A 23,237-nucleotide genomic window follows, 5' to 3' on the forward strand; every position below is an offset into this window, starting at 1 on the left:
GCTCCGGCCTGGAGGGTGGAGGGGATTTGGGCGTGCGCGCCAAAAGGGGCGGCGAGTCGGACAGATCTGATCTTCCTCCCATCTTCGTGTCCCCCCGTCCCCCCATTTCTGGAGAGGTCGAGAGAGGGCCCTGGCGCCCGAGGGCTCCCCTCCAGCCCGCTCTCCTCGGCAGACATCCTCGCTCGCTCGCGCCCCGTCCCGCCCTCGCCGCTCCAAGGCTTCCCCGCTTCCCTCCCCTCCTCCACTGACGCAGTCCGTGCTGCACCAGATCCTAACATGGCGGCGGCGAGGTGGTGAAGAGCGCGGCGGCGGCGGCGAAAGGAGACTCCGGGCCGAGCGGGCAAGCGCGGCGGCGGGCGGGCGGGTGAGTGGCTTGAGCCGGGCTCTCCTCCGCCCGAGGGGCCGCGGCGTCGCCGCCGGCGAATATTTAAGGGCCTCGTGGTGAAGGGGAAAAGGGGAGCAATGGCGCGGGAGGCGAGAGGGCTCGGTCCTCTCTCTCCATTTGAATCTGCCTCGCGAGGGGCGGGCGGACGGGCCGACTCCCTCACGGCCGACTCCGCAGAGGGCTGGGCCGGCCCGAGTGTCGCCCCCTCAACAAGTCCCCGGGTGGGCCGTTGGGGAAGGCGGGGGGAAGACGAGAGGTAGTTTCTCGGCGGGGAATGACTTGAGGGAGAAGCGCCAGGCCTTGAATGTGGAGGGTGTTCCCGCGATTCAATCTCCGGGAGACGCGGACTGGGTTCGGGTGGGCAAACTTGGGAGGCCGCGCGGGAGGCGGTTTCGAGAACCGTTGCAAATAGTTATGAATGAAAGCGGGCGCTCACGTCCCTGTAATTAAAGGGGGGGGGGCGGAAAGGAAGGTGGCCTGGCAGTTGGCTTTAAAAATGATACCTTAACTAGGGGCAAGAAGTCGCGGGATAAACGTGCACAGCAGCGGGGAGGGATAGGCGAGTAAACTCATGGCCCAAAGGAAACATTTTGCACACACCGAAGTGTGATAAAAAGCTACGTGATATTGTTGTACCTGTACTGATTCCTCCCTGCCCCCGCCCCCAATGCTGTATGCAGGTTGATAGCAGACAGGCTCCAGTGGAAAGCACAAAGTTTAAAAACAAAAACAGAAAAAACACCACATGCTATTTGACAATGTAGGGGTCTTTTATTCGAGAACTGGATCACTTTGCTCGTCTCTGTTTGGAAAGAAGTTATGTGCAGCGTGACATGTATGCAATGGTAATGTGCTTTGCTTTCTGAAACTGCATTCTGAAATGTAAGGGGAATGGGCCTTTCCAGAAACATCTGTAAGGCTTGCTTTCTCACCAAGTTCCTTTATCAATGGAAGGAAGAAGTGCCCCCCCCATCTGTGTTGGGACTGATGCATCTCAAGTCATTCAAAATGATCACAGCCAAGTTTGCAGGTGACTCCCAAATTATTTAGGATGGTGAAGGCCACAGTAGACACCATATGTGGTGAAGGGGCAGCAAAATGTCAAATGAGTTTCAATGTAAGTGTAAATCATGCACCCCAAGGCAAAAGAAAGAAAGAAAAGGCCTTACCTGAGGTAAAAGTTGATGGATGGGATCTTAATTGGTTATGACTGGCTGCTATAAGAGATCTTGGGGTAGTGGTGGACGGCTCACTGTGACAGAGGAAGCAGTGAAAAAAGGTAGGCTGTTGGACATTATTAGGAAAGGGACTAAAAAATAAAATACTGTTGCCGTAGTGCAGGGGTTGGAAACCTAAAGCCCATGGGGGTCATTTAACCTGCTCATGAGCCGCCCCCGAACCAAGCTGCCCACTCAGCGAGTCCTGGCATGCTGCACTAAACCAGCGTGGCACGGGGACTCACTTCCGCAGTGCCGAAAATCACGTCTGCACAGACGCCGGAAAACGCGGGCGCGCGGGCAATCCGGCCCATGAAGGGATCTCCACTGGAGTGAACTGGCCCAGGCAACGTAAACCTTGCCAACCCCTGCCATAGTGCATATTCCAGCCATAACTGGCATACCATATGAAGTTCTGATTGCCCTGTCTCAAAAAGGATGCAATAGCACTGGAACAGATAAAAAAAGAGCCATTAAAACCATCAAGGGTCAGAGCATATTCCATTGAGGAAAGGTGTATTTGGACTTTGTTTTTAAGGAACTAAGGGACTGTGATTATGTGTCAGTGTCATGCCTTAAAATATTTGGAAGTATTTTAATTGAAATAATTTTCAAGTGAAGCTATGTTTGTTTGAATAGAAAATATAAGCCTCACTAAATGCATGTTATTTATCTCCCCCCAAGTAAATATTTCAGTTCCACTATTTTTAGCTATTAGAAAAACCTTTCAGATATTTATATCACATGTAAAATTATCATGACACACTTTTACAATTTTGTTTAATTGTCAACTAACCGTGTTAAATTAAGTTTCTCTCAATTTATGGCAATGGAAAACTTTTCAGGAAATTTATAGGAACATTGTCCAATTCAAAATTTTCTACGAAAACCACATGTCTGCTTGTACAGCTTTGAGTATTATGTGCTGAAGACACTCTTCTCCCTTTTTATGCCACATTTCCTGGCTTTCCAGAGGCATCTAGCTGACCACTGTTAAAATCTAGATGGGCTCTCAGTCTGATCCAACAGAGCACTTCTTAAATATTGAAAAATGATGGCTAGCCGCTGAGATCACCATAGCTCAACAATAGAAGACTAAAAAATCTCCGGTTAACCTAATGATAAAAGAACTTATGGAACTTGGCCATAACACAAAATTTGTGTCTTTAAAAATGCAGAAAATTGAGAAAAAATGCAGCATGTTGGGAGTTTATATCCTATACCTCCAACTTGGAGGTACAAAAAGAGATTTGGTTATCATGATATTTTTGTTTTTAAACAATTATACTGTAACTTATCGGTGATTTCCTGCTCTTGTGTTTGAGGAGCTATTTGTTTATTGTGTTACATTGACACACACACATATAAAATGGTGACTGACCTGTGGGGAATCCATTGTTTACAAACTTTCCTATCCAAGCCATGTTTGCTAGAGAAAGAATCCCACTGATTGCACTGAATACAGAGTTAGCAACCTAACAACCCAGTCCTATGCATATTTACTTGGAAGGAAGTCCTACTGAGTTCAGTAGGATTTACTCCAATGTATATGTGCATAGGTTTGCTGCCTGAACTCAAAGCAAGGATATGTATTTTCCTCTGTTTAATATTGGTGGCTGCAGTAAATCTTGATGCTGACACATACAGTTCTGATGTGCAGGGAACTTAAAAGTTAACCCTTGGAAAAGAAAACTTCCACATAGAGTGCAGGCCACACTTCTGTAAACACAGTAGTCTGCTAAACAGATCAGACCCTTCTGTGATGTAGATTTTGAATTAATCCTTTCCTTTCCCCATACTCTTTTCTATGAGCTTATTGGCAGGTGTGGCACAACTGAAGTCCATGCTGTGAGATGGTGCGACTTATAATCCAAACTCCTCTCCCCAGCCCAACAGGATTTATGGAGTGGTGAGGCTTCTGCTAAATCAGAGCTTTCCATGTTGGTGACACACTTTTTAGACATGCATCATTTTGCAACAGTAATTCAATTTTACTAGCAAACCAGAGGTTAAACAAACCCCTTTCCAGCCCCTGGAGGAGCACAGGGTTCGTTCACGCGACACACTGGAGCCAACACGCTAACATGTTGTGACACACACTTTGGAAAGCTCTGTGCTAAATGTACAGCCCGACAACTACAATGACCAGGGCACAAGGTGGGTTGTGGGATTACTGGGCCAGATTAGAGCTGGTGCAGTGATTGGTCTCAGTGTGGGACTTTCCTCTAGTTGCTGTTTCAGGGCTTTCCACCTGCTGTCAGTGGCACTGCACACTTGGTGGACAAAGGGGGAGCTCTATGCCTCTGGTGGCTAGCAGGAGGCTGACGGAGGGGCACCTCTGCCCAGTCCAAACCTCCCCACCACCACCACTCAGCACAGAGGGGCTTGGATTGTTCTACCTACACAGCTCTGCCTTGATACGGTTTTGCATTTCACCTCTAGGGAAAGGTAGGAGTGTCACATGCTGCAACTCCTTGCTGCTGATCATCCTACAGGCCTCTCGGAGATGGAGTGTTAGTTCAAAAGACAAAACAGTTTGTTGAAGGAACATCTGCCTTGTGCTTTCAAATGGTTCTTAGCCTTTCATCTAAGTTCCTTCCATCTGTCACTCTGCAAAGTTGCTAGCAATGCTTAGGTTAGTATTTCTGTATGGGGAACTCATAGTCATGACCGCTTTTCTTTATTGTGAAGAACATTGAGAACATCTGGAATCCCTTGCAGAACTTGACTTCTCAGCATGTTGGGTCCATTTATGCAAACATGAATATGCAAACATGAATAATAAATTACAGCTATTATGAGATTGGTGCGTTTGGTTTCCCACAGTGAACAATTAACTACCAAGGGGCATTAGTTCGTATTTGTTTCCTTATCTACCATGAAACATTGAGACAACAATCCCTAATAGCAAAGTCATACATCTTCCATATAATAGTCTCATAAAACAATAACTCACTGTATGAAAATCAGTCCATGGCTTTCAGTTTCAAAGGAGCAAACTTTCTAGCTCTCCTGGCTAAAGGATACATTTTGAAAATGTAATATCTAATCATTTGACTCTAATCAATCCTTTGGTAATCAGAGAGGAAGAAAGATGAGTGTTCTACACACTTCTCTGTCCTCCCCTCATTACCTTATACTGTCCCTTGTCTGCTCAGTACCACAGTTTACAAAATAGAAATTTTAATATGGCAGTTGGATTCAGTTGTGTATATCAAGTAAATTGTCTGAAAATGTCAGTTGCAAAATACAATATTTGTGTATTTCATGGAGAGGGCTCCTAGTTTCAAGGGTTTTAGAGAAATCTAAATTTGAACATGAATCCTTTAAAAAGCAACAACACGAGTAGTGTTTTCAGAGAATGCTTGTATCTTAAGGGTTTGCTGTTTATTATCTGCAAAAGATCGTGTAGTTAACCGTAATTATCTAGAAATTATTGTTAAAGAATGGTCACAGTTTTCCCTATGTCTTGGAGGAACTTGGAGGGTACTATGCTACTAAGGCTTAGTAAGGCAGTGTAAGTGGTGATTTTTCTAATGCTAGTTGTATACACACCAAAGCAAAAAAAGTGGTTTGTAATTCTGAGATAAAGTGGAGAGTCTGCAAAGTTGGCATTGTGCAACTGCCATGTGATCAGGTTTAGGAAGTGAGAGAAAGAGGAACAAGGCATGTAGATGCCATGAACCACTGCACTCTGGCAGTAATATACAGTGGTACCTCGGATTAAGAACTTAATTCGTTCTGGAGGTCCGTTCTTAACCCTAAGCACCATTTTAACTAATGGGGCCTCCCGCTGCCGCACAATTTCTGTTCTTATCCTGAAGCAAAGTTCTTAACCCGAAGTACTATTTCTGGGTTAGCAGAGTCTGTAACCTGAAGCGTCTGTAACCCGAGGTACCACTGTAATTCTTAAGAGACTGCCACATTCCTTATTCTGGCAACCCTTGTATTATTTATTATTTGTCCTGTGTATTAAATTTGAATACTGCCCTATAAGCGTAGTTCTCGGCAGCTCACAACATAAAATTACAATATAAGAAACAAAATACATAATAAAAATAAGAACAGAAACAAACCAATAATCCCCCCTTCGACAACACATTTAAAAGGGCATTGGAGATCAATCAGCCAAAGGCCTGATTAAAGAGGAATGTTTTCGCCTGGTGCCTATAGGTGTATAATGAAGGTGTCAGCTGAATGTTCCTGGGGAGAGCATTCCAGAAATGGGGAGCCACTGCAGAAAAGGCCCATGCTTGTGTTGCCACCCTCCGGACCATCTCTGTCGTGCATTTTAGTAGTGGAAAGTGGCTGGTATACTCTTAGATGCTTCTAACAAGGTGTCAAGACCAAATTTTCTCCTAATTTCTGGTTTCCTTGCATTATAACTTTAAAGAGTAAAAATCTCAGGAAGTGTGAATTGATGATCGGACTAATGAAAAAATAAAATGTAAGAAGGGTAAATTTGTGTTTGTGGTCTGTAGCTAGTTTGTATTTCGAATTCCCGTAATCTGCTTTTAAAAACCTAAATTTCCCTGTTTTGCATTTTCCAAAGGACATATAAGCATCAATGTTCAGCCAGTATCAAGTTACATGTCCATGCTGGAAATTCCTTAGCTTCTGTGTTCTGCTGCCCTCAGATATTTTGGCAAATAATACCATGCCAAATAGAGCATGTCATGCCATATTTTGACATAAAAACAGTTAAAGGAGGGGCATGACACCTATTTTGTGCAGGTAATCTTTGGTCTTTTCATATTTAAGTGTCCTGAGAAACTGGGTTTGCAAACCAGGATGTGCTCTCTAACACCAGTTAAATGAGGGAGAAGCCTGTTGCTTGTTCCTGTTCCAGAAAAACGTATAATTTGTAGGACTAGAACCATTGACATCTGAACCAGCCCATAGTTTTATAGACCTTAATTTGAGTAAGGTCTTCATGCTTAATACTTGTTAATAAGATGGCTGACATCATCATGATATGTTATATTGTTTTATGTTCCATTATCAGTTTCCCTTTTGCATTATGCTTAAGTAGTAAATAACATTCTGAACATTACTGTGAGTCTGCAGTATGAAGCCTACTCTGGACCCACCTCTGTAGGGATGGACCGTTCCAAATAGTATAGGCAAGCTAGGAAGTTTGGTAGGGTCTCAGTCTTTGTGGCCGGATTCTGAATCATAGATCCTAATGCCTTCTTCCTTCTGCACCTCCTTTGCTTTGCATACAGTGGTACCTCTGGTTACGTACTTAATTCGTTCTGGAGGTCCGTTCTTAACCTGAAACTGTTCTTAACCTGAAGCACCACTTTAGCTAATGGAGCCTCCTGCTGCTGCGCCGCTGCCGCGCAATTTATGTTCTCATCCTGAAGCAAAGTTCTTAACCCGAGGTACTATTTCTGGGTTAGCGGAGTCTGTAACCTGAAGCATATGTAACCTGAAGTGTATGTAACCTGAGGTACCACTGTAATTGTATCAACTCTTGAGAGCTATGAATGCTCTATGAAGACCAAATTAGGGGAGATAACGGGCTATGAGGCTGGCCTGGCCAATGCATTTATTAGCATCTATGTATCACTAGTTTAATAACGATAGTTAAAACTTCATAGTTGCTCCAGTGCTTTGAAGGTGCAGCTGTTCATATTTGGTGTAGACTCGGGTTGTACTGATAATGATGTGGGGTAGAAGTGTCAAATGTTATATTCTTTTAAAAACTATCCCCTATTTATGAAAGTGCATTGTTTCATAACAGTAATTAGTATGATAAAGGACAGCCAAATTGGGCATTTTCAATACTGCAATTTTTCAGATGTTGATACATATAATAAAGCACTTTATCATGCTTTATTGAACCCCCCGCAACAAAATATTTCCAATAAACCGGAAAACCTTGGGATATTTATACAGCATGTAAAACTTAAGATGGTTTACTAATATTTTCTGTTTACTAAATAAACATACAAACATAGTAACTCAGATCCCAGTCAGTTCAGGTTATTGGAAAATTTTAACGAAAATCAAATTGCTAGAAACTGATGGCTAATCTCTCATCCTGTCTCCATCTATTAGAATATCTGCCATGCAGTGTTTCTGATCGCATTGGTGCTGGCTGGGTGGAGAGGGATATATTTCTGGAATAAGTAGCTAAGATTGACTTGGAGGAGACAAGGAGGCACCAAGTGTTTATTTGCTACCCCATCCCTACTCTTTTCCTTCATCCTTCTACTTGTAATTTATCCCCAACATGGTATGAACTTTGGAGTTGAGAGCCACTTGGTTTCATCTTGCCCTATGTTGTCATGTCTGCCATACTCAGTAGCCTACCATTCCAAAGTCCATATACTTGTGTTCATCACTGTCATTGTTTGCATAACTTTATCTCTACATGGAAAGGGGGGGGGACTACTTTCTTCCCTATTTTTTATTGTTTGTTAGAGTTTCATATTTGAAGTTTTCATTTTAAAAGTCTTCAAATTTAATAGAACTCGCTTCTTTGTTAACAGTCTTCAAAATTTGAAGCCATGGGAGTGAAAAGCCAGAGACCTCGTTGCTTTTTTGACATCGCCATCAACAACACACCTGGTAAGAGTGATGCTTCTGGCCTAAACCTGATAACACACAGCTATGTCCGGTTGAAACAAGTGCGTCTTAAGCGCGATGATATTACTTTATTGATGACTTATTCATTCGTTCTTTTTCTTTTAGCTGGCAGAGTTGTCTTTGAGCTGTTTTCAGATGTTTGCCCAAAGACATGTGAGAACTTTCGCTGCCTTTGTACAGGTTTGTATATTTCCTCACTTGAATAATTTGTTATGTAGCCCAAATTGAATTGTTCCTGGTTCCTCCAAATGGTATACCAAGAAAATCCTGGTAATAAAATATGAAAGGAATAATAATAATATAATAATAATTTATTATTTATACCCCGCCCATCTGGCTGAGTTTCCCCAGCCACTCTGGGCGGCTCCCAATCAGTGTTAAAAACAGTACAATGACTTTGATATTCGTCTCCTTGTGTACTGAAAATGAAGATACACAATTTTCTATATTTTGGTATAAATTCATATATGCAGAATTAATCCATCATAGTTCTACAAATTTTGGCTGGCTTTCATAGCTAGCCCAAATTTATGAGCGCTACCGGCTTGGCTCTTCCTTAATCATGCACTGAGCTTTGGAGGCACTGAAAAACGAGTGAAACTTCCCAGTGCTTTCTAAGTGCTTCTCAAGCTTAGTGCCAGGATAGGGAGAATTGCTGCCTTCTTCCAAGCCTAAAGAAGGGCAGGGGTTATAGGTGTCACTCTTCACTTGCCATCCATGAACTTGAGTGTAAAGTAACACAGCTTGACATACTACATTGATGAGGATGGTGAAGTCGGAATTGAAGACTGTTTTCTGCCCTTGGGGGTTTGAACTGCTGCATTCGACACACAAGTGGATCATACTCAAGGTACCACCGGTACCACCAGATACAGAAATGGACAGGGCTCCTATAGCTTCAGCAATTGCATAGAAGAGGGGATTTTGTCAGGTGTGGTTAATGTAAGGATGCAAAAAAGTACCTACCACAATCCCCCTCATTGCACAGTCATTAAAGCTTGTGAGGAGCAGGTGGAATTCCTGTTGCAAAAGCAGACATCCTTATGCTGACAGGACTATGACATAGTGCTACTTTGGATGCAACCCATAGTATTTCTTTTCAGTGTCCTTATGATTTGAGTTAAATGTAGTAAATAAGGGGGTTCCTTTCTGTTGGTACTATATTGCAACTTTTTCTTTTTCTTTTATAGGCTTCAACAAGTAGAATGTCCAAGTCAGATAGATCAAGAGCTGATTTCCAGTTGTACTTCTGTTGTACCTGAGGGGTTCTCCATTAAAAGCTAATGGGTTAACTTTCCTCCCCCCCCCCCTTGCAGGTGAAAAAGGTACAGGAAAATCAACTCAGAAGCCATTACATTACAAGAGTTGTTTGTTTCACAGAGTTGTAAAAGATTTTATGATCCAAGGAGGTGACTTCAGTGAAGGTATGACATTGGCTAAATGATATCAAATAGTATTTGCCGAGTATACAAATGTGTATGAAGTTATTATTTGAATGGTCATGCTCTCTTCCTCCTGAATAAAGCACTTGATATTGCAGCTTCTCTGTCAGGATAGAATGCTCTGGTTTGCATGTCACTTAGCTTGTCACTTACCATGATTTAATGGTAAATGTGTCCCATCTCTTCTTGCTGGCACATGGCCTCTTACATGCCACCCCCCCCCCCCCCAATGTTTTGTCCAGGCTGTGGTTTTTGTCTTTCAGACAAACCACAGTCTATATTCAGATGACACAGCAATACTTAGCATGACTCGTTTGATTTATGTGGATGTCATACAGAGGTTGGGTGTGGGGAGGAAGAAGCCACAAGAGGGCCACATTCACGAATAAATGATGGTTTTAAGATAAGCTGTGGTTCTCAGTGAGATGCACATGAGGCATCTGACAGGACTATTAAATGGAAATGTGTTTCAAGAATGCATTTTCGTAATTTCTTGAAGCCAAGCGCTTTTATAATGAACGTGACTAAAATAATAATGCCCATTCATTTTCTTAAAAACAACTAGATTTACTAACAGAAATATAAAGAAAATGTAGAATAGCCTCATTCTGCTTCATGAAAGTCTATCTTAAGATTTGCGTAGCTCCATTAAAATTTAGGTTCCCTTTAGTAAGATTTTTTTCTGTGATAGCTTTAACTTTGAATTTATATGATACACAATTGTTATTTTTCTGATGGGCTCTGGAGCCAGTCACAGACCTACCCTATACCTGCGATGAATCTGTTTCAACTGTTCTTAATTCTGAATTTTACATGGTTATAACCCACCCTGGAACCTGATGGTTCTTGTAGGTCAGGTAGTTGATGTTGTTATTAAATTTAAAGGAAACTCGAGGCACTCTTGAAATGGGAGGAGATAGCATGCATCTATGCAATAGAGGTTTCCTGTCTCAGCTAGTAGGATATGCTGTAACCCTCTTTGACTAGCTCCAATGACTCATCAGTAAAGAATCCCTAATGGTAAGATCCCATTGTCCCATTCTCATTTGTAATAACATTTTTCTTTTAATACAAGGAAATGGGAGAGGAGGAGAATCAATTTATGGTGGCTTTTTTGAAGGTAAGCATAGTCTTTTATCAGGTTAGCCTGCAACTCCCAGTCACAGTCACTGGTTTAAGAATATGTCTATTAGGCAAATTGCATTTTTTGGCCCCAAAACTGCTGGCAAATTTATTTATTACAGGTCATAGAGTGCCCTATCCTAGGGATTCAGAGTGCTGTTGTAGAATTTTCAGGAATTATAATTATTATTACAATTCCCTGTCTTACATCTCCTCTTCTACCCAAATGGATCTCCTCTTTTTTCTATTGAGGTGGTAGTTCTCTTATTAAGAAGCTTGATAACTCTGTATCTCATATTCATCTAACTTCTCTTCCCCTTTACCCACCCTTCACCATCTCATTGATGGTGACTAACCAAAACAACCCTCCATTCAATCTTACTTACACTTCATTATCCTAAGAGAGAAAATAGAACATCATCCCAGTCATCAGACTGATCTTTAAGATGACTGGGCAGTCTGGCTGAGAGATTAATGCTAAGTAGCAGTTGGCCCAAGCAGGCTAGTGAATGGGGTCTTACACTTTGCCTTTGCAAGGTAGCTGTTTGTTGATGCTTACCGGCCAACCAGTTCAGTTTATGATTTAGAAAACTTGAATTGTGTGATGACAATTAAAATACTTTTATTTCAAGTTTTCATGACGATCAAGCTATTATGGTTCAGAGCTGTTATAAGCAAGTCTATTGCACAAGACTGCATTTGCACAAATAAATAGAATTTCTGTTACGTTTAGTTTTAAATTTCAAAATTGCCCACCTTGTACATAGGTGTTTTTAAGTTTGTTTTTGTCTGTTTATTGCAAGCTTTCTTTCCCCACATTATTTCTGTCACTTTTTACACTTTTATAAATGACATGCAGTGAGCTCCTTTGCACAAAAACACACTGGTTTGCTTGTGCTAATTGGAACGAATTTAAAATGCACTGGTCTTACTAAGCAGCTGTACTGAATATCAAGAGATAGGTTCACGTATATATTTATATCTTATATAATGGTCTTGACTTGACATATAGTTGAGTCTATATGTAAATAGTATTTACATTTTTGTGCATTAGACTGAGAATTATATAGTATACCTCTGTCTTTATTTTTATCTATTTGAATGCTGTTTGGCACTATAATGATACATTTGTGCATTTTGACAATCCTAATTTGAAATTCTAAAGAAATGCCAATGCAAGGTCCTACTTGGAATTTTGAAGTAATTGGAACGCTTTCTCTAGATGAAAGCTTTGCTGTAAAGCACAACAAAGAATTTCTCCTTTCAATGGCCAACAGAGGGAAAGATACAAATGGTTCACAGTTTTTTATGTAAGTATCATGCAGCTCCACTGTGTTTCTTCAGCATTGGGATGGTAGTCCTTACAGTTTACATTTTAGAGCTTGGAACAGGTGAAACAGCTAACTCCTTTTCCATTTAGAAAGCATGACTACTTTTAAAAGATATCAAAGTTAACTTGCTCTTAAATGTTTATTGGAGATAGCATATAGAAGATTATATGGGATAAGTTTGACTATTTAGCCCTGCCGTGTTTAGAATCAGGATTAATTTGGGAGTAGTTATCACTATCCTAACATATGGGAACACTTGGTACTTTACCAATATAGAAGCTAAAGAGGTATGGGCCTAATCATTGCCTGGATGGTAGACTATTGGCAGTCGGAATGCACTCTGCTGTGTGTTTTCTTGATGAAAAGCTGAACATGAGTTTATAGTCAAGACTTCTGAGACTTCTGTATGTAGCCAGTGGCCATTGCAGAATATAAGTAGGCTGTAAGTGGTAGTGTTTGTTTAGTATGAGATTTTTAAATCTGTCAGAGCAAGCTGTTTTAGTTACACCAAGCCTTACTGAAGAGTAATAAAGGGCCAGTTCAGATGCTACTCTTAACACCAAGGTGCTGTATGTGGTTAAATAAGAGGCATGCTTGTGATTTGTATGTTCTATTCTCTGCCTCTATGTGTGGATAGTAGGTAGCATATCCCTGGTTTACTCATCAGTGTATGTCCATAGTGTGGAGGAAGGAAGGGTGAAGACTTGAGCCCTACACTCTCCTCATTTCAGGAGTGAAATAGTTTCTGCACAGAATTGCTCAGACAGCAGAAAGAGAAGTCTTTGCAATGAAAATATTAAATATATTTTTCTTCGATAAACTTCAATCAGAGTCAACCTTGGGTTTACCAGATTCAGTTAAATGGAGTTGTAGGTAGGGTAACATATTGGGGACTGTACCTTCAGAAATGTTATCTTTCTCTGCCCTCCTCTGCCTGCCTGCAGTTCCTTGTTTTTCCTTTTTGCCTTGTCACCCTTTTTCTGTGCCACCTTAGTTGGTCAGTTACTTGCTTTTAGAGGAATCGTTATAAACGTTGACTTATTAGTATAGTTCTTATAAACTAAGTTACCTTTTCTGAAATAAATGTATACTCAAAACATTCATTTGCTTGATCATAAATAAAATTTATGTATTAGGGGTATAATTTCAACAACGCACCAGGAGGATCATACTTCTTAAGGTTGGCAGCATGTCCTCTCGGGGTTTTGGTTTTTTTTGGTGGGAGGAGGCTAAATTTTCAGCAAGGTGATGAACTTGTGTGTAAACTTTCACTTCTGACTACAAGTGAGGGCTCACATCACAGGATGTTTCTCCTTGCAAAATATTCCCTTCAAAAAGAAAACTAGATGATAGACAAAAGGGTTCTAGTTAGCTATTTTCCTGACATATAATTTTTTATGTGGGGGCATTTGTTTTTTATGCAGGAACATCTGGACATATTTTTGTTTAGTTTTGTTTTTTTATTTCACAACATTTATATACTCCTCATTTGTAATAAAACCTCAGTGTTCCCATCTCTGGTATCATACTACAGTGGTACCTTGGTTTACAACCTTAATCCATTCCGGAAGCCTGGTCTTAAACCAAAGCAGACTTAAACCAAGGTGTGCTTTCCCATAGAAAGTAATGGAAAATGGATTGATCCATTCCAGACGATGAAAAGCAACCCCTAAAACAAAAATTTCGCATGAATTTTACTATCTATCGAGACTATTGATCCATAAAATGAAAGCAATAATCAAGGTACTGTACTAAGAAATAAATAAAACAGTATTGTAGTTGATAAAAATGAAAATTATTATTTTTTCTTACCTGCACTGATGATAGTCATTGTTTGGATGGGGGGCTTTCCGCACTCACTCACTCAATCAATCATAAACGGAAAACAATCCACAGACACATAAATGAAAAAGCCAAACAAACAAAAACACAAAAAATAGCAAAAACAAAAGCACCAAATATCACCTCAGAACACTGCAATCAGAAACGGAAGGCTTTAATTATGTTGGGGGGGGACTCAGATTAGCAGTGTAAGGGCAGATGGGGGAGTCGAAAAGGCTTAATTATGATGGGAGAACTCAGGTAAACAGCGAAAGGACAGACGCGGGAAGAAAAAGGGCTTAATTATGATGGGGGGGACTCAGATGAGAGGCGTAAGGGCAGAAGCAGGAGGGGAAAGGCTTAAATTACGATCGGGGGGGGGGGGGGCTCAGATGAATGGCGAAAGGGAAAACACAGGAGGGGAAAAGGCTTAAATTACAATCAGGGGGGACTCAGATTGAACGGCGAAAGGGAAGATGCGGAAGGAAAAAAGGCGGAGGCCCAATCCAGGTGGTGGTGGCGGCGGCGAGGCCTAGCCCCGCAGCGCGGCACCACTTAGGGAGGCCCGATCTGGGCAGTGTCAGTGACGAGGCCTAGCCCCACAGCGTGGCACCGCTTAGGGAGGCAGGAGGCCCGATCCGGGCAGCGCAGGTGGCACATACGAAGGCCTCCTGCAGCCAGGGCCTGTTGTATACTAAAAAAAACAAAAAAACCCGCAACCCGGAGTACTCATTTCCAGGTTGTAATTGGTCGTAATCCAAAATGGTCATATACTAGGCTGTTTGTAAACCAAGGTACCACTGTAGTGAGAATTGGCCGAAACATGAGGTGAGGGTGATTAAATACTGTAACCCGCATACATTTGTAACAATTCTTCAAATTTAAGATACTATTAAAGTTTGCAACTTTGTAATGCATTGATATTTGAACTACAGTTTAATGCCTCCTGAATCTGCTTATATCTTCTCATTTATGGCTTAACACAACAAGTTTATCTCCGTAATACTAATACTATATTTTGTCATTCTTTCCCTTGATGTAATCAAAAGAACAACCAAACCTACCCCTCATCTTGATGGGTAAGTGCCCTTGTATCTTACTTGCATTTGGAAAAGTTAATTGGATAGCTACTTAAAAATTTCAGTGTGACATAGATACTAGTCAGCTTTTAAAATTAAGCTTTAATCATTTAGGCTTCATGTTGTGTTTGGACAAGTAATCTCGGGTCAAGATGTTGTAAGAGAAATAGAAAACCAGAAAACAGATGCATCTAGTAAACCTTATGCTGAAGTACGAATACTAAGTTGTGGCGAACTAATCCAAAAATCCAAAGGTAAGAGTGAAATGTTTTTAAAGGTTGTCTCTTTTATTAAAATGTTTTTAAAGGTTGTCTCTTTTCTAGTTTTGTAAGAGGTGTGTCAGATCTAACTCAGAAGATTGGTAACTGGGAATCTCGGTTCTGTAAATTGTTGTCATTGAAGTAGTAGTAACAAAGAGTATATTAAATAAATAACAAGTGGAGCTTGAAGCAAAATGTTGTAGTTGGCCTCCATGCCCAAAGATGTGTGTTCTTCATCAGAGCTGCATATAACAAGTTATGCCCTCTTTCACAATGCTTAGGTTGTTAAAAACTAAAGGAGGCGAAACACACACACCCTCCGTTTCCAAGCATTTTGAATTATGCAGCTCCTGGAGATCACTGAACACGTTGGGAGCTTTTTTCTTTGCTTTTTATTTCAATTTGCTGACTATATATTTCTGAACACCTACAGAGCCCCTTCTGTATGTAGAAGCCACTAACATCTGTGTGCAGCTCTGATTTGCTTCAAAACTGATAGGCACCTATTTTGCTGTTGGAGGGAGCAAATGGGGCCTGCAACAAAATTTGTCTCCCCATGAAGGAAAAAATGCCTTCCCAGGGGATTATAGCTCTGATTTCCTCTTGAGAGTTAGAGGGTTTTCTTAGGAGATCTTCCTTGTTGTCTTCTTCCTTCCTCCATGCCTCTCACTTGGCTCTCACTTCTCCATCATTGGCTTTTCACCACTTGTTCTCTTGCCCAGCTCCATTACAGATTAGAAGTTTGGTTTTCTATGGCCAACTCTCTTCCATCCCTGCCTGCAGAGATTGATGTGTATCAGGAAATATGAGCCTTGAAATCACCTATCCAAACAATGGAATGGTTATTTGTGCCTTCCTTATATATGTGTTCTTCCTCAGTCGTCTCTTGCTTCAATTCCTCTATCCTCCCCCTTCCCCTACGGTGCTCCTTTCCCACTCTTAGCAAGTCACTTCGGACACTTTCAGGCTGATAGACGACATTTTGAAGCCTTCAGCCTGCTTCTTTCAATATATCCAGCCACTTCTATTCTCTTTCCCCTGCTTTTCCAACCATGGCTCCTGAGTATGCTTAGCCCTCATTTGGCTGGTTTGTTTACTCAGCAGAATTAGAGGAGTTTCTCCAAGCATTCAGATACCTCCCCTTTTTTCCTGCTGTGATAATTGTTTCATTGTGAGCTGAGTGAGTTCCTGCTCCTAACCCAGCTTCCATGCTTTAGTGGGCCTCTTGCTTGGTGACCCCAGGGAAGACCAAGAACAAAGACCAAAAAATGTTTCCTGAATAAAGTTGGGGAGAGTCTTCTCACTGTGCCACCGGCGAGTGTAGCTCATTCTGTAACAACATGGGATTGTCCCTTCTTTATAATGGTACCCCAGCTGCGGCATTCCCTCCTGCTGGATGTGCGGGTGGCCACAACACAAATGGAATTCTAACCCACAGTGAAAACATACCTGTTCTCCTAAGCTTTTGAAGGTTTTGTTTGGTAACTGCTTGTCTATTGCTTTAATTTAAAGCCAAGAAAGAAGAGAAGAAAAGACGCAAGTCATCATCCTCATCCAGCGATTCTGAAAGTTCAAGTGATTCAAAATCTTCTTCTGATTCATCATCTGATTCTGAAAGTGCTTCTGGGGAAAAAACAAAGAAAAAGAAAAAGAAGCACAAAAAAAATTCCAAAAAACATAAGAAAGAGAAGAAGAAGAAAAAGAAGAGCAAGAAGAGGTACATGCAGGCAGGCTGCGGGGAGAGATTTATTTTTGAGACTTGAAAAAACAACACCACCTACCTTCCTGTGCTACAGTTAGATGAAAATGGCTCAGAAGAATCAGTAGTGCATTCTTCCATGTCATTTTCATGTCTTACAAAAATAATATAGTTCTTTGTTAATCTCCAACATGCTCTCCATCAAAATAAAAATTCTTGCATATCTGTACAGGTGGAGTTTAGAATGAAATCTGAAATATTTAGTTTTAATGGGTTTTTGATTTTTTTTTTACAGTGGAACAAATCTGCCCAACATTAGCTCACCCCATACTATGTTTGTTGACACAACATTGGATCACAAACAACAGGCAACCAGGATGTTTTATTTTGTTCATTTACTCTTGTGACAGACTTAACTTTTTATTGTTTATATAGTCCTGTCAGAAATACTTATACTTTTATCCAGCACATCCTTTAGAAAGCTCAGAGCCTGTCTTGCCTACAGTTCATGTGCTCTCTAATCCAGGCACTAATATCATGTTCCCTTAGCTTTATCATTGCTACAGAATTAAGTATTTCCAGGCAACAATAATCTTTTCCCTCTGTAAGCAGTTTTTTTCCTTTGGTGGTGGGGTATTTTTTCTATCTGGCATGCCAGATTCTTATCTCTACACCACATTTTTAATAATAATAATTTATTATTTATACCCCGCCCATCTGGCTGGGTTTTCCCAGCCACTCTGGGTGGCTTCCAATAAAATATTAAAAATACAGTAAAACAAGCCTTTAGCCTGCTTCTTTCAATATAGATGGTGTTGTGCTATGAAGCCCTGATTCAAAGAGCAGCACGAGGCTGTTTGAAAGCCCTTTTGCAAACAACCCCACACTGCTATTTATACCTCCGATTTTTGGAGATTTAAAGCAGGGCAGGACTGTTTACAAAAGGGCTTGTAGGGAACGACTGGTGAACAGAGAGTACAGTCTTGCTGGCTGCAAGGGTATGCTCTGGGAGCACAGAGAACATGTTTGCAAAGCAGGATTGAATCCCACCCATCACCTGACAGAATCTATTCATGTCAGCTGATGGATAGGTGGACATAGTTTCGGGAAGCCAACTTTATGGGCCAACCTCCTGGGGGGCCAGGCTTGGCCTGCAGGCCAGAGGTTCCCTACCCCTGCTGTAGTTACTAGCTTAGGTTCAACCATGCAGGCACGGCTAGATGGGTGAGGTGTTGCCACAGAGTCAGCCTCATGACAGTGACATTTCCTTTTCTTTGTTTTACTACAAGTATTTGGGGAAGGGATTTAGCTTAAAGAAGGGATATATTTTCATTATAAACCTTGTGCAAAAAGATTTTTGCCTTTGAAGTCTCAACTTTATTTTATATTGGCAGAACACATATTATAATATTAAATACATTTGTTTCATCTTCAACAATAGTTTCTTAAAAATAGTGCATTTGAAGTTCCTGTTTTGGCATATGCGAATTTCAAAAGAAACATTTGTAACATTTAAAACAGATGCATATAACTTTTGTTCTCTTATCAATGAAGCTCAGCCAGTGAAAGTGAGACAGAAAATCCTGAATCACAGCCACTTTCCACAGTCCGTCCTGAAGAGATTCCTCCTGTACCAGAAAACAGATTCCTTATGAGAAAAAGTCCTCCTAAAGTGGATGAAAAGGAAAAAGAGACCAAGAGCAGAGAGAAGGAAAGGGAGAGGTAAAGTTGTACTTGATCATAACTGCAGACTTACGAGTAGCCCCAAGCTGTGGTCCATGTGAATTACCTTGATGTTGACTTCGGTTATTTACTACGCGCTGGCACTTTTACACATGCTTAACTGCAATGGGATCTATTAAATGATTTTGCAAGAAAAAAAGACAGTAATCTTCCCAGGCCTACCGCCAATGATTTCAGTGAGATTTCCTTAGGATGGAGGTGTTTTGAAATCAATTTTTGGTAAGGTTGTCCTATATCATGCAAGCAGACTTCCTGTTCCTCTCCCCACCCCCAACCCTCTAAAGCAAATTTGGGTGGTGCAGGAAGAGTAATCTGTTACACCGTGTCTCTTCAATTGGTAGATGATCACAGTTGGCTTTTACCCACTGTCTTCTTAATCCTCACAGTTGTGCCTTTGAATCTTTTGCCATGAAGTGAGTATTTAGCAGACTGTTTGTGGAAATGTACAGTTTGATAGAGCTTCAGAAATACATAATAATAGAAGAAATTATTATTATTATTATTATTATTATTATTATTATTATAGATAATAATAATAATTTATTTATACCTCGCCCATCTAGCTAGGTTTCCCCAGCCACTCTGGGCGGCTTCCAACCGAATATTAAAAACAATACAGCATCAGACATTAAAAACTTCCCTAAACAGGGCCTCCTTCAGTTGTCTTTTAAAAGTAAAATAGTTGTTTATTGCCTTGACATCTGCTGGGAGGGCATTCCACAGGGCAGGCGCCACTACCAAGAAGGCCCTCTGCCTGGTTCCCTGTAACCTCACTTCTCGCAGTGAGGGAACTGCCAGAAGGCCCTTGGCGCTGGACCTCAGTGTCCGGGCTGGATGATGGGGGTGGAGACGCTCCTTCAGGTATACAGGACTGTGGCCGTTTAGGGCTTTAAAGGTCAGCACCAACACTTTGAATTGGGCTCGGAAACGTACTGGGAGCCAATGAAGATCTTTCAGGACAGGTGTTATGGGGTCTCAGCAGCCACTCCCAGTCACCAGTCTAGCTGCCACATTCTGGAATAATTGCAGTTTCCAAGTCACCTTCAAAGGTAACCCCACGTAGAGCGCATTGCAGCAGTCCAAACAGGAGATAACTAGAGCATGCACTAGAATCATCTTTAGAACCATCCCAGAACTACAGTGAAGTCTTTTTCCTCCTTTCTAGTAACCCATCAAACTGTCAATCAACATATCAGAGAAGGCTGTTAGTGACTAGATCTGGACGAAAAATTAAAGGAAGAGGACCACGGGTATGTCCTTTCTTGTGATTTATTCTGTGCATTTTGACAGCTTTTACCCTGTAATACAGTGATCTTGTTCCATAACAGCATTTAAGAGTAATTGTTCCTTTTTTATGGATACACTGAGGAGGTTTTGGAGAGAAGGATTTTGGGGATGAATGGCAGAGCTGTGTAGGGTATCTATCACTACGTCTCCCACAAACACTAGATTCCACCAACCCTGAATGCTGCTTGTTGTTGTTGTTTAATGAAAGAGCGAGTTTTTGCAAGCTTTTGTTTTGAATTCCAGTAAGCTGCCCACCAGCTCAACAGCATTTTAAGACGAGCAGGTCTTAGACACATAGAGCACAGTGTCTTTTGTCAGTTTTGACTTAAATATATTACTTACGGGTTTCTCTGCTTTCTTTTATCTGAAAGAATTACTCTTGCATTCCTTTGCTCCTCTCTATGCAGTATTCATTTTCTGAGGTTATTTGCACCTATGTGGGTAACAGGAGATCTGTTCCACTGAATAGCATAAGCTATTCTTGTAAGCACAGGCCTAAATTTGCTCCTGGCCTGGCTTAAGAACATTTAAAATCTCATAACTTATTGTTGGGATTGAATGATAGGAGCCTGATGTAGCCAAAATTACGCAATTCTCAGAGTGACTGTTTTGCTTTTAAACTTAAACTTTTCTTTTCCTTTTGGTAAAGTAATGTGTTTTTAGCATACATTTTTTAGCACACATTTTTTATCTAACTTTTTCTGTTTTCAAAGCGCTACCGAACACCTTCAAGATCCAGGTCACGAGATCGTTTTAGGCGCAGTGAGACTCCACCACACTGGAGACAAGAAATGCAAAGAGCTCAAAGAATGAGAATATCAAGCGGAGAAAGATGGATAAAGGGAGATAAGTAAGAAGTAGTCTTAGAATTTGCATTACTTTTTGACTCTTACATACATCTTTTCCAGTTTCAGTGTGTATACAATAGAGCATATACTAAGTACAAGCAGCTCCCTATTTATTCAGGGGTTGTGTTCCAAGGCATGTGAGTGGGACATGTATAAGCCTGCCCATTCTGCCCCACCTTTTGTTGCTGAAAACGGTACGCATGTCAGCAGACGTGCATGACTTGAACATGCACAAATTACAATAAGTTACTTTTTTGCCTTGAATTTCCTTCAGTTTTTAGCCAGCAGAGATATGTGCAACAACTATAAAGAATAATTGTGATTTTTTTGGATCTGCAGATTCAGCTTCAGTCACTGATTTGGCATTTCCTCCTTTGACTTTTCTAGTTCTCACCTTTTCATAACAAAATGCAGAAATATATATATATGGTATGTTTTCCCCAGGGGTGAAGTTAATGAGAACAAGAAGGATGCTGCAAATCAGAAAAGCCCAGGAAGAGGAAAAGAAAGGAAAGCATCTGACCACAGGCAAATTTCTGAGAGCCCAAATAGGAGAGAAGGAAAAGAAAAGAAATCAACAGACCACAAATCTAGTAGTAAAGACAGAGAGACAAGGAGGAATTCTGAGAAGGAGGACAAAGACAAGCATAACAAAAGCAAAGCCAAAAAAAGGGCTCGATCCAAAAGCCAGAGCAAAAGCAAAGAGGTGTCAAAAAGTAAGGAGAGGGACTCAAAACACAGCAAACATGAAGAAAAGAAGGTGAGATCAGGAAGCAAAGAGAGGGACTATGAGAAAGAGAAAGACAAAGAGAAATCCAATGATTTTCGAGGAAGAGAAAGGAGCAGAAGTAAAGAGAAAAATAAAAGGGGAGGGTCTAAAACTAATGGTCAGAATCATACTAAAAGTAAAGATACGGAAAAGCATACAAACTCAAAGAGCAGAGAACGTGAACCATCTAAAAGCAAACACAGCTCAAATAGTAAGACCAGAGAGCGAAGCAAAAGTGGAGACAGAGGGAAAAGAGCCAGGTCCCGAAGTAAAGAACGAGACCGCAGCAGAAGTAAAGATTATTCAAAACACAAAGATAGAGAAGTAAAAAGAAGGGGAAGATCAAGAAGTAGAGACAGAAAAGGCACACCAGAAAGATCTAAAGGCAAAGAAAACAAAAGGAGGAAGGAGTCGCAGAGCTCTGAGAGAGAGAAAAGTCGAAGTAAGGACCGGCATAGGAATCAAGAGCACAGAAGCTCTCACAAAAAAGATGATGCTGAAAAAAGAAGGCGTTCTAAAAGCCGCGACAGTAGTAGCTCAGAGACCAATAAGAGCAAAAAGTCCAGTAGAGATCAGGATAGGAGTCCTGATTCAAAGAAAAGACGAAGCAGCAAGGACAGGGAATCGAAAAGATCATCTTCACGCAGGAGTAAGGAAAAGGAAAAAGACAGGTCCCGGTCCTCAAAAGAAAAAGAGGTCAACCAAAAATCTAAGAATCAGGAGCGAGATCGTGCCCGTGGTAAAGATAAAAAATCTGATCATGAATCGAGTGCTGGGACTGATGAAGACAGACATGGATAATTTGATGAACTTGATGTTTCCATTCTGCCTCCAGGTTCTAGAGACATGTTGGGGAACATATTTTTTTTTTTTTTTAATGTGGACTTCCGTTTGGTCTTTTGATAATCCACAGCCTGGATCATTTGTACTGCTAAAGTTTTAATAAACTTGAAATGGAAAAACAAGTTTTATGTGTAATATGGTGTGCTGTGTTTTAATATTTCAGAGTTTATGTATCCTGCTTCTGTGTTATCAGAAGGAAACATTGTATTGCATTTACATTTTAATTTAGATGACTCACTACAAAGAAACTGGTTGGGCTGAAAATAAATTAAATTTATTTTAACCAGTAGAAATCTGCCTACTCATGTCTCAGAGAACTGCTGTTACGTTCATGTTAATAAATAATAATACGTTAACATTGCAGGACTACAATAAGGAGACAGCTAGTACATAATAGAGATGTGGAAGGAGGAAGGATATTCTGCAATTTGAAGTGAAGGTATCGGTTTGCCCAAAATGCTATACTGCTGTTGCCATTAAGGAAAAACAAACAAACCATAAATCCCTTTGGTCTTTGGAACAACCATTTAATATGAATGAAATATTTTCAGCAGAAGCAGTTCTTTCAGAAATGGTAATCTTTATATGCTTCTGGGTAACCACCATTTTATTTTTGATTCAGGCTTCCCTGTAGCAGTGCATTTTGTATCCTGTGTTACTGTATTATGTCTCTTGTAGAAGATTGAATTCTGCATGCTTTGTCTAAAGGGGAAAACTTTCTTCTAGATAGGAAGTCAGAGTGCAACTGTATTTATAAGTAGGATTCCCAGTTTTCTAACTCTCCAGTAGCCATTTTG

The 23,237-nt window shown here is 40.8% G+C and overlaps 1 protein-coding gene across 2 annotated transcripts; it reads left to right on the plus strand.

Moving 5' to 3' along the window:
- The first annotated feature begins 28 nt into the window (after positions 1 to 28).
- PPIG (peptidylprolyl isomerase G) lies at positions 29 to 22,562 on the plus strand. Of its 2 annotated transcripts, none has more exons than XM_028747880.2 (13): positions 29 to 364; positions 8,100 to 8,178; positions 8,302 to 8,376; positions 9,513 to 9,620; positions 10,714 to 10,758; positions 11,983 to 12,070; positions 14,962 to 14,991; positions 15,106 to 15,245; positions 16,764 to 16,968; positions 18,505 to 18,672; positions 19,859 to 19,943; positions 20,694 to 20,830; positions 21,273 to 22,562. In XM_028747880.2, the coding sequence occupies exons 2-13, from the start codon at positions 8,118 to 8,120 to the stop codon at positions 22,396 to 22,398; spliced, it is 2,268 nt and encodes a 755-aa protein (XP_028603713.2). In that variant the 5' UTR covers positions 29 to 364; positions 8,100 to 8,117; the 3' UTR covers positions 22,399 to 22,562. The 2 variants fall into 2 exon arrangements, with proteins under 2 accessions (XP_028603713.2, XP_028603720.2); XM_028747887.2 differs by lacking the exon at positions 29 to 364 and adding an exon at positions 4,069 to 4,237.
- Positions 22,563 to 23,237: the final 675 nt, after the last annotated feature.

The sequence above is a fragment of the Podarcis muralis genome, chromosome 1, assembly GCF_964188315.1.
Source record: "Podarcis muralis chromosome 1, rPodMur119.hap1.1, whole genome shotgun sequence".
Taxonomy (NCBI): domain Eukaryota; kingdom Metazoa; phylum Chordata; class Lepidosauria; order Squamata; family Lacertidae; genus Podarcis; species Podarcis muralis.

Excerpts from the sequence above, each read along its gene's own strand:
- PPIG (XM_028747880.2), top strand. The coding sequence starts at position 8,118 with ATGGGAGTGAAAAGCCAGAGACCTCGTTGCTTTTTTGACATCGCCATC. Across the intron at positions 8,179-8,301 it reads CGCCATCAACAACACACCTG|CTGGCAGAGTTGTCTTTGAG; the intron begins GTAAGAGTGATG and ends TTTTTCTTTTAG. Across the intron at positions 10,759-11,982 it reads TTATGGTGGCTTTTTTGAAG|ATGAAAGCTTTGCTGTAAAG; the intron begins GTAAGCATAGTC and ends CGCTTTCTCTAG.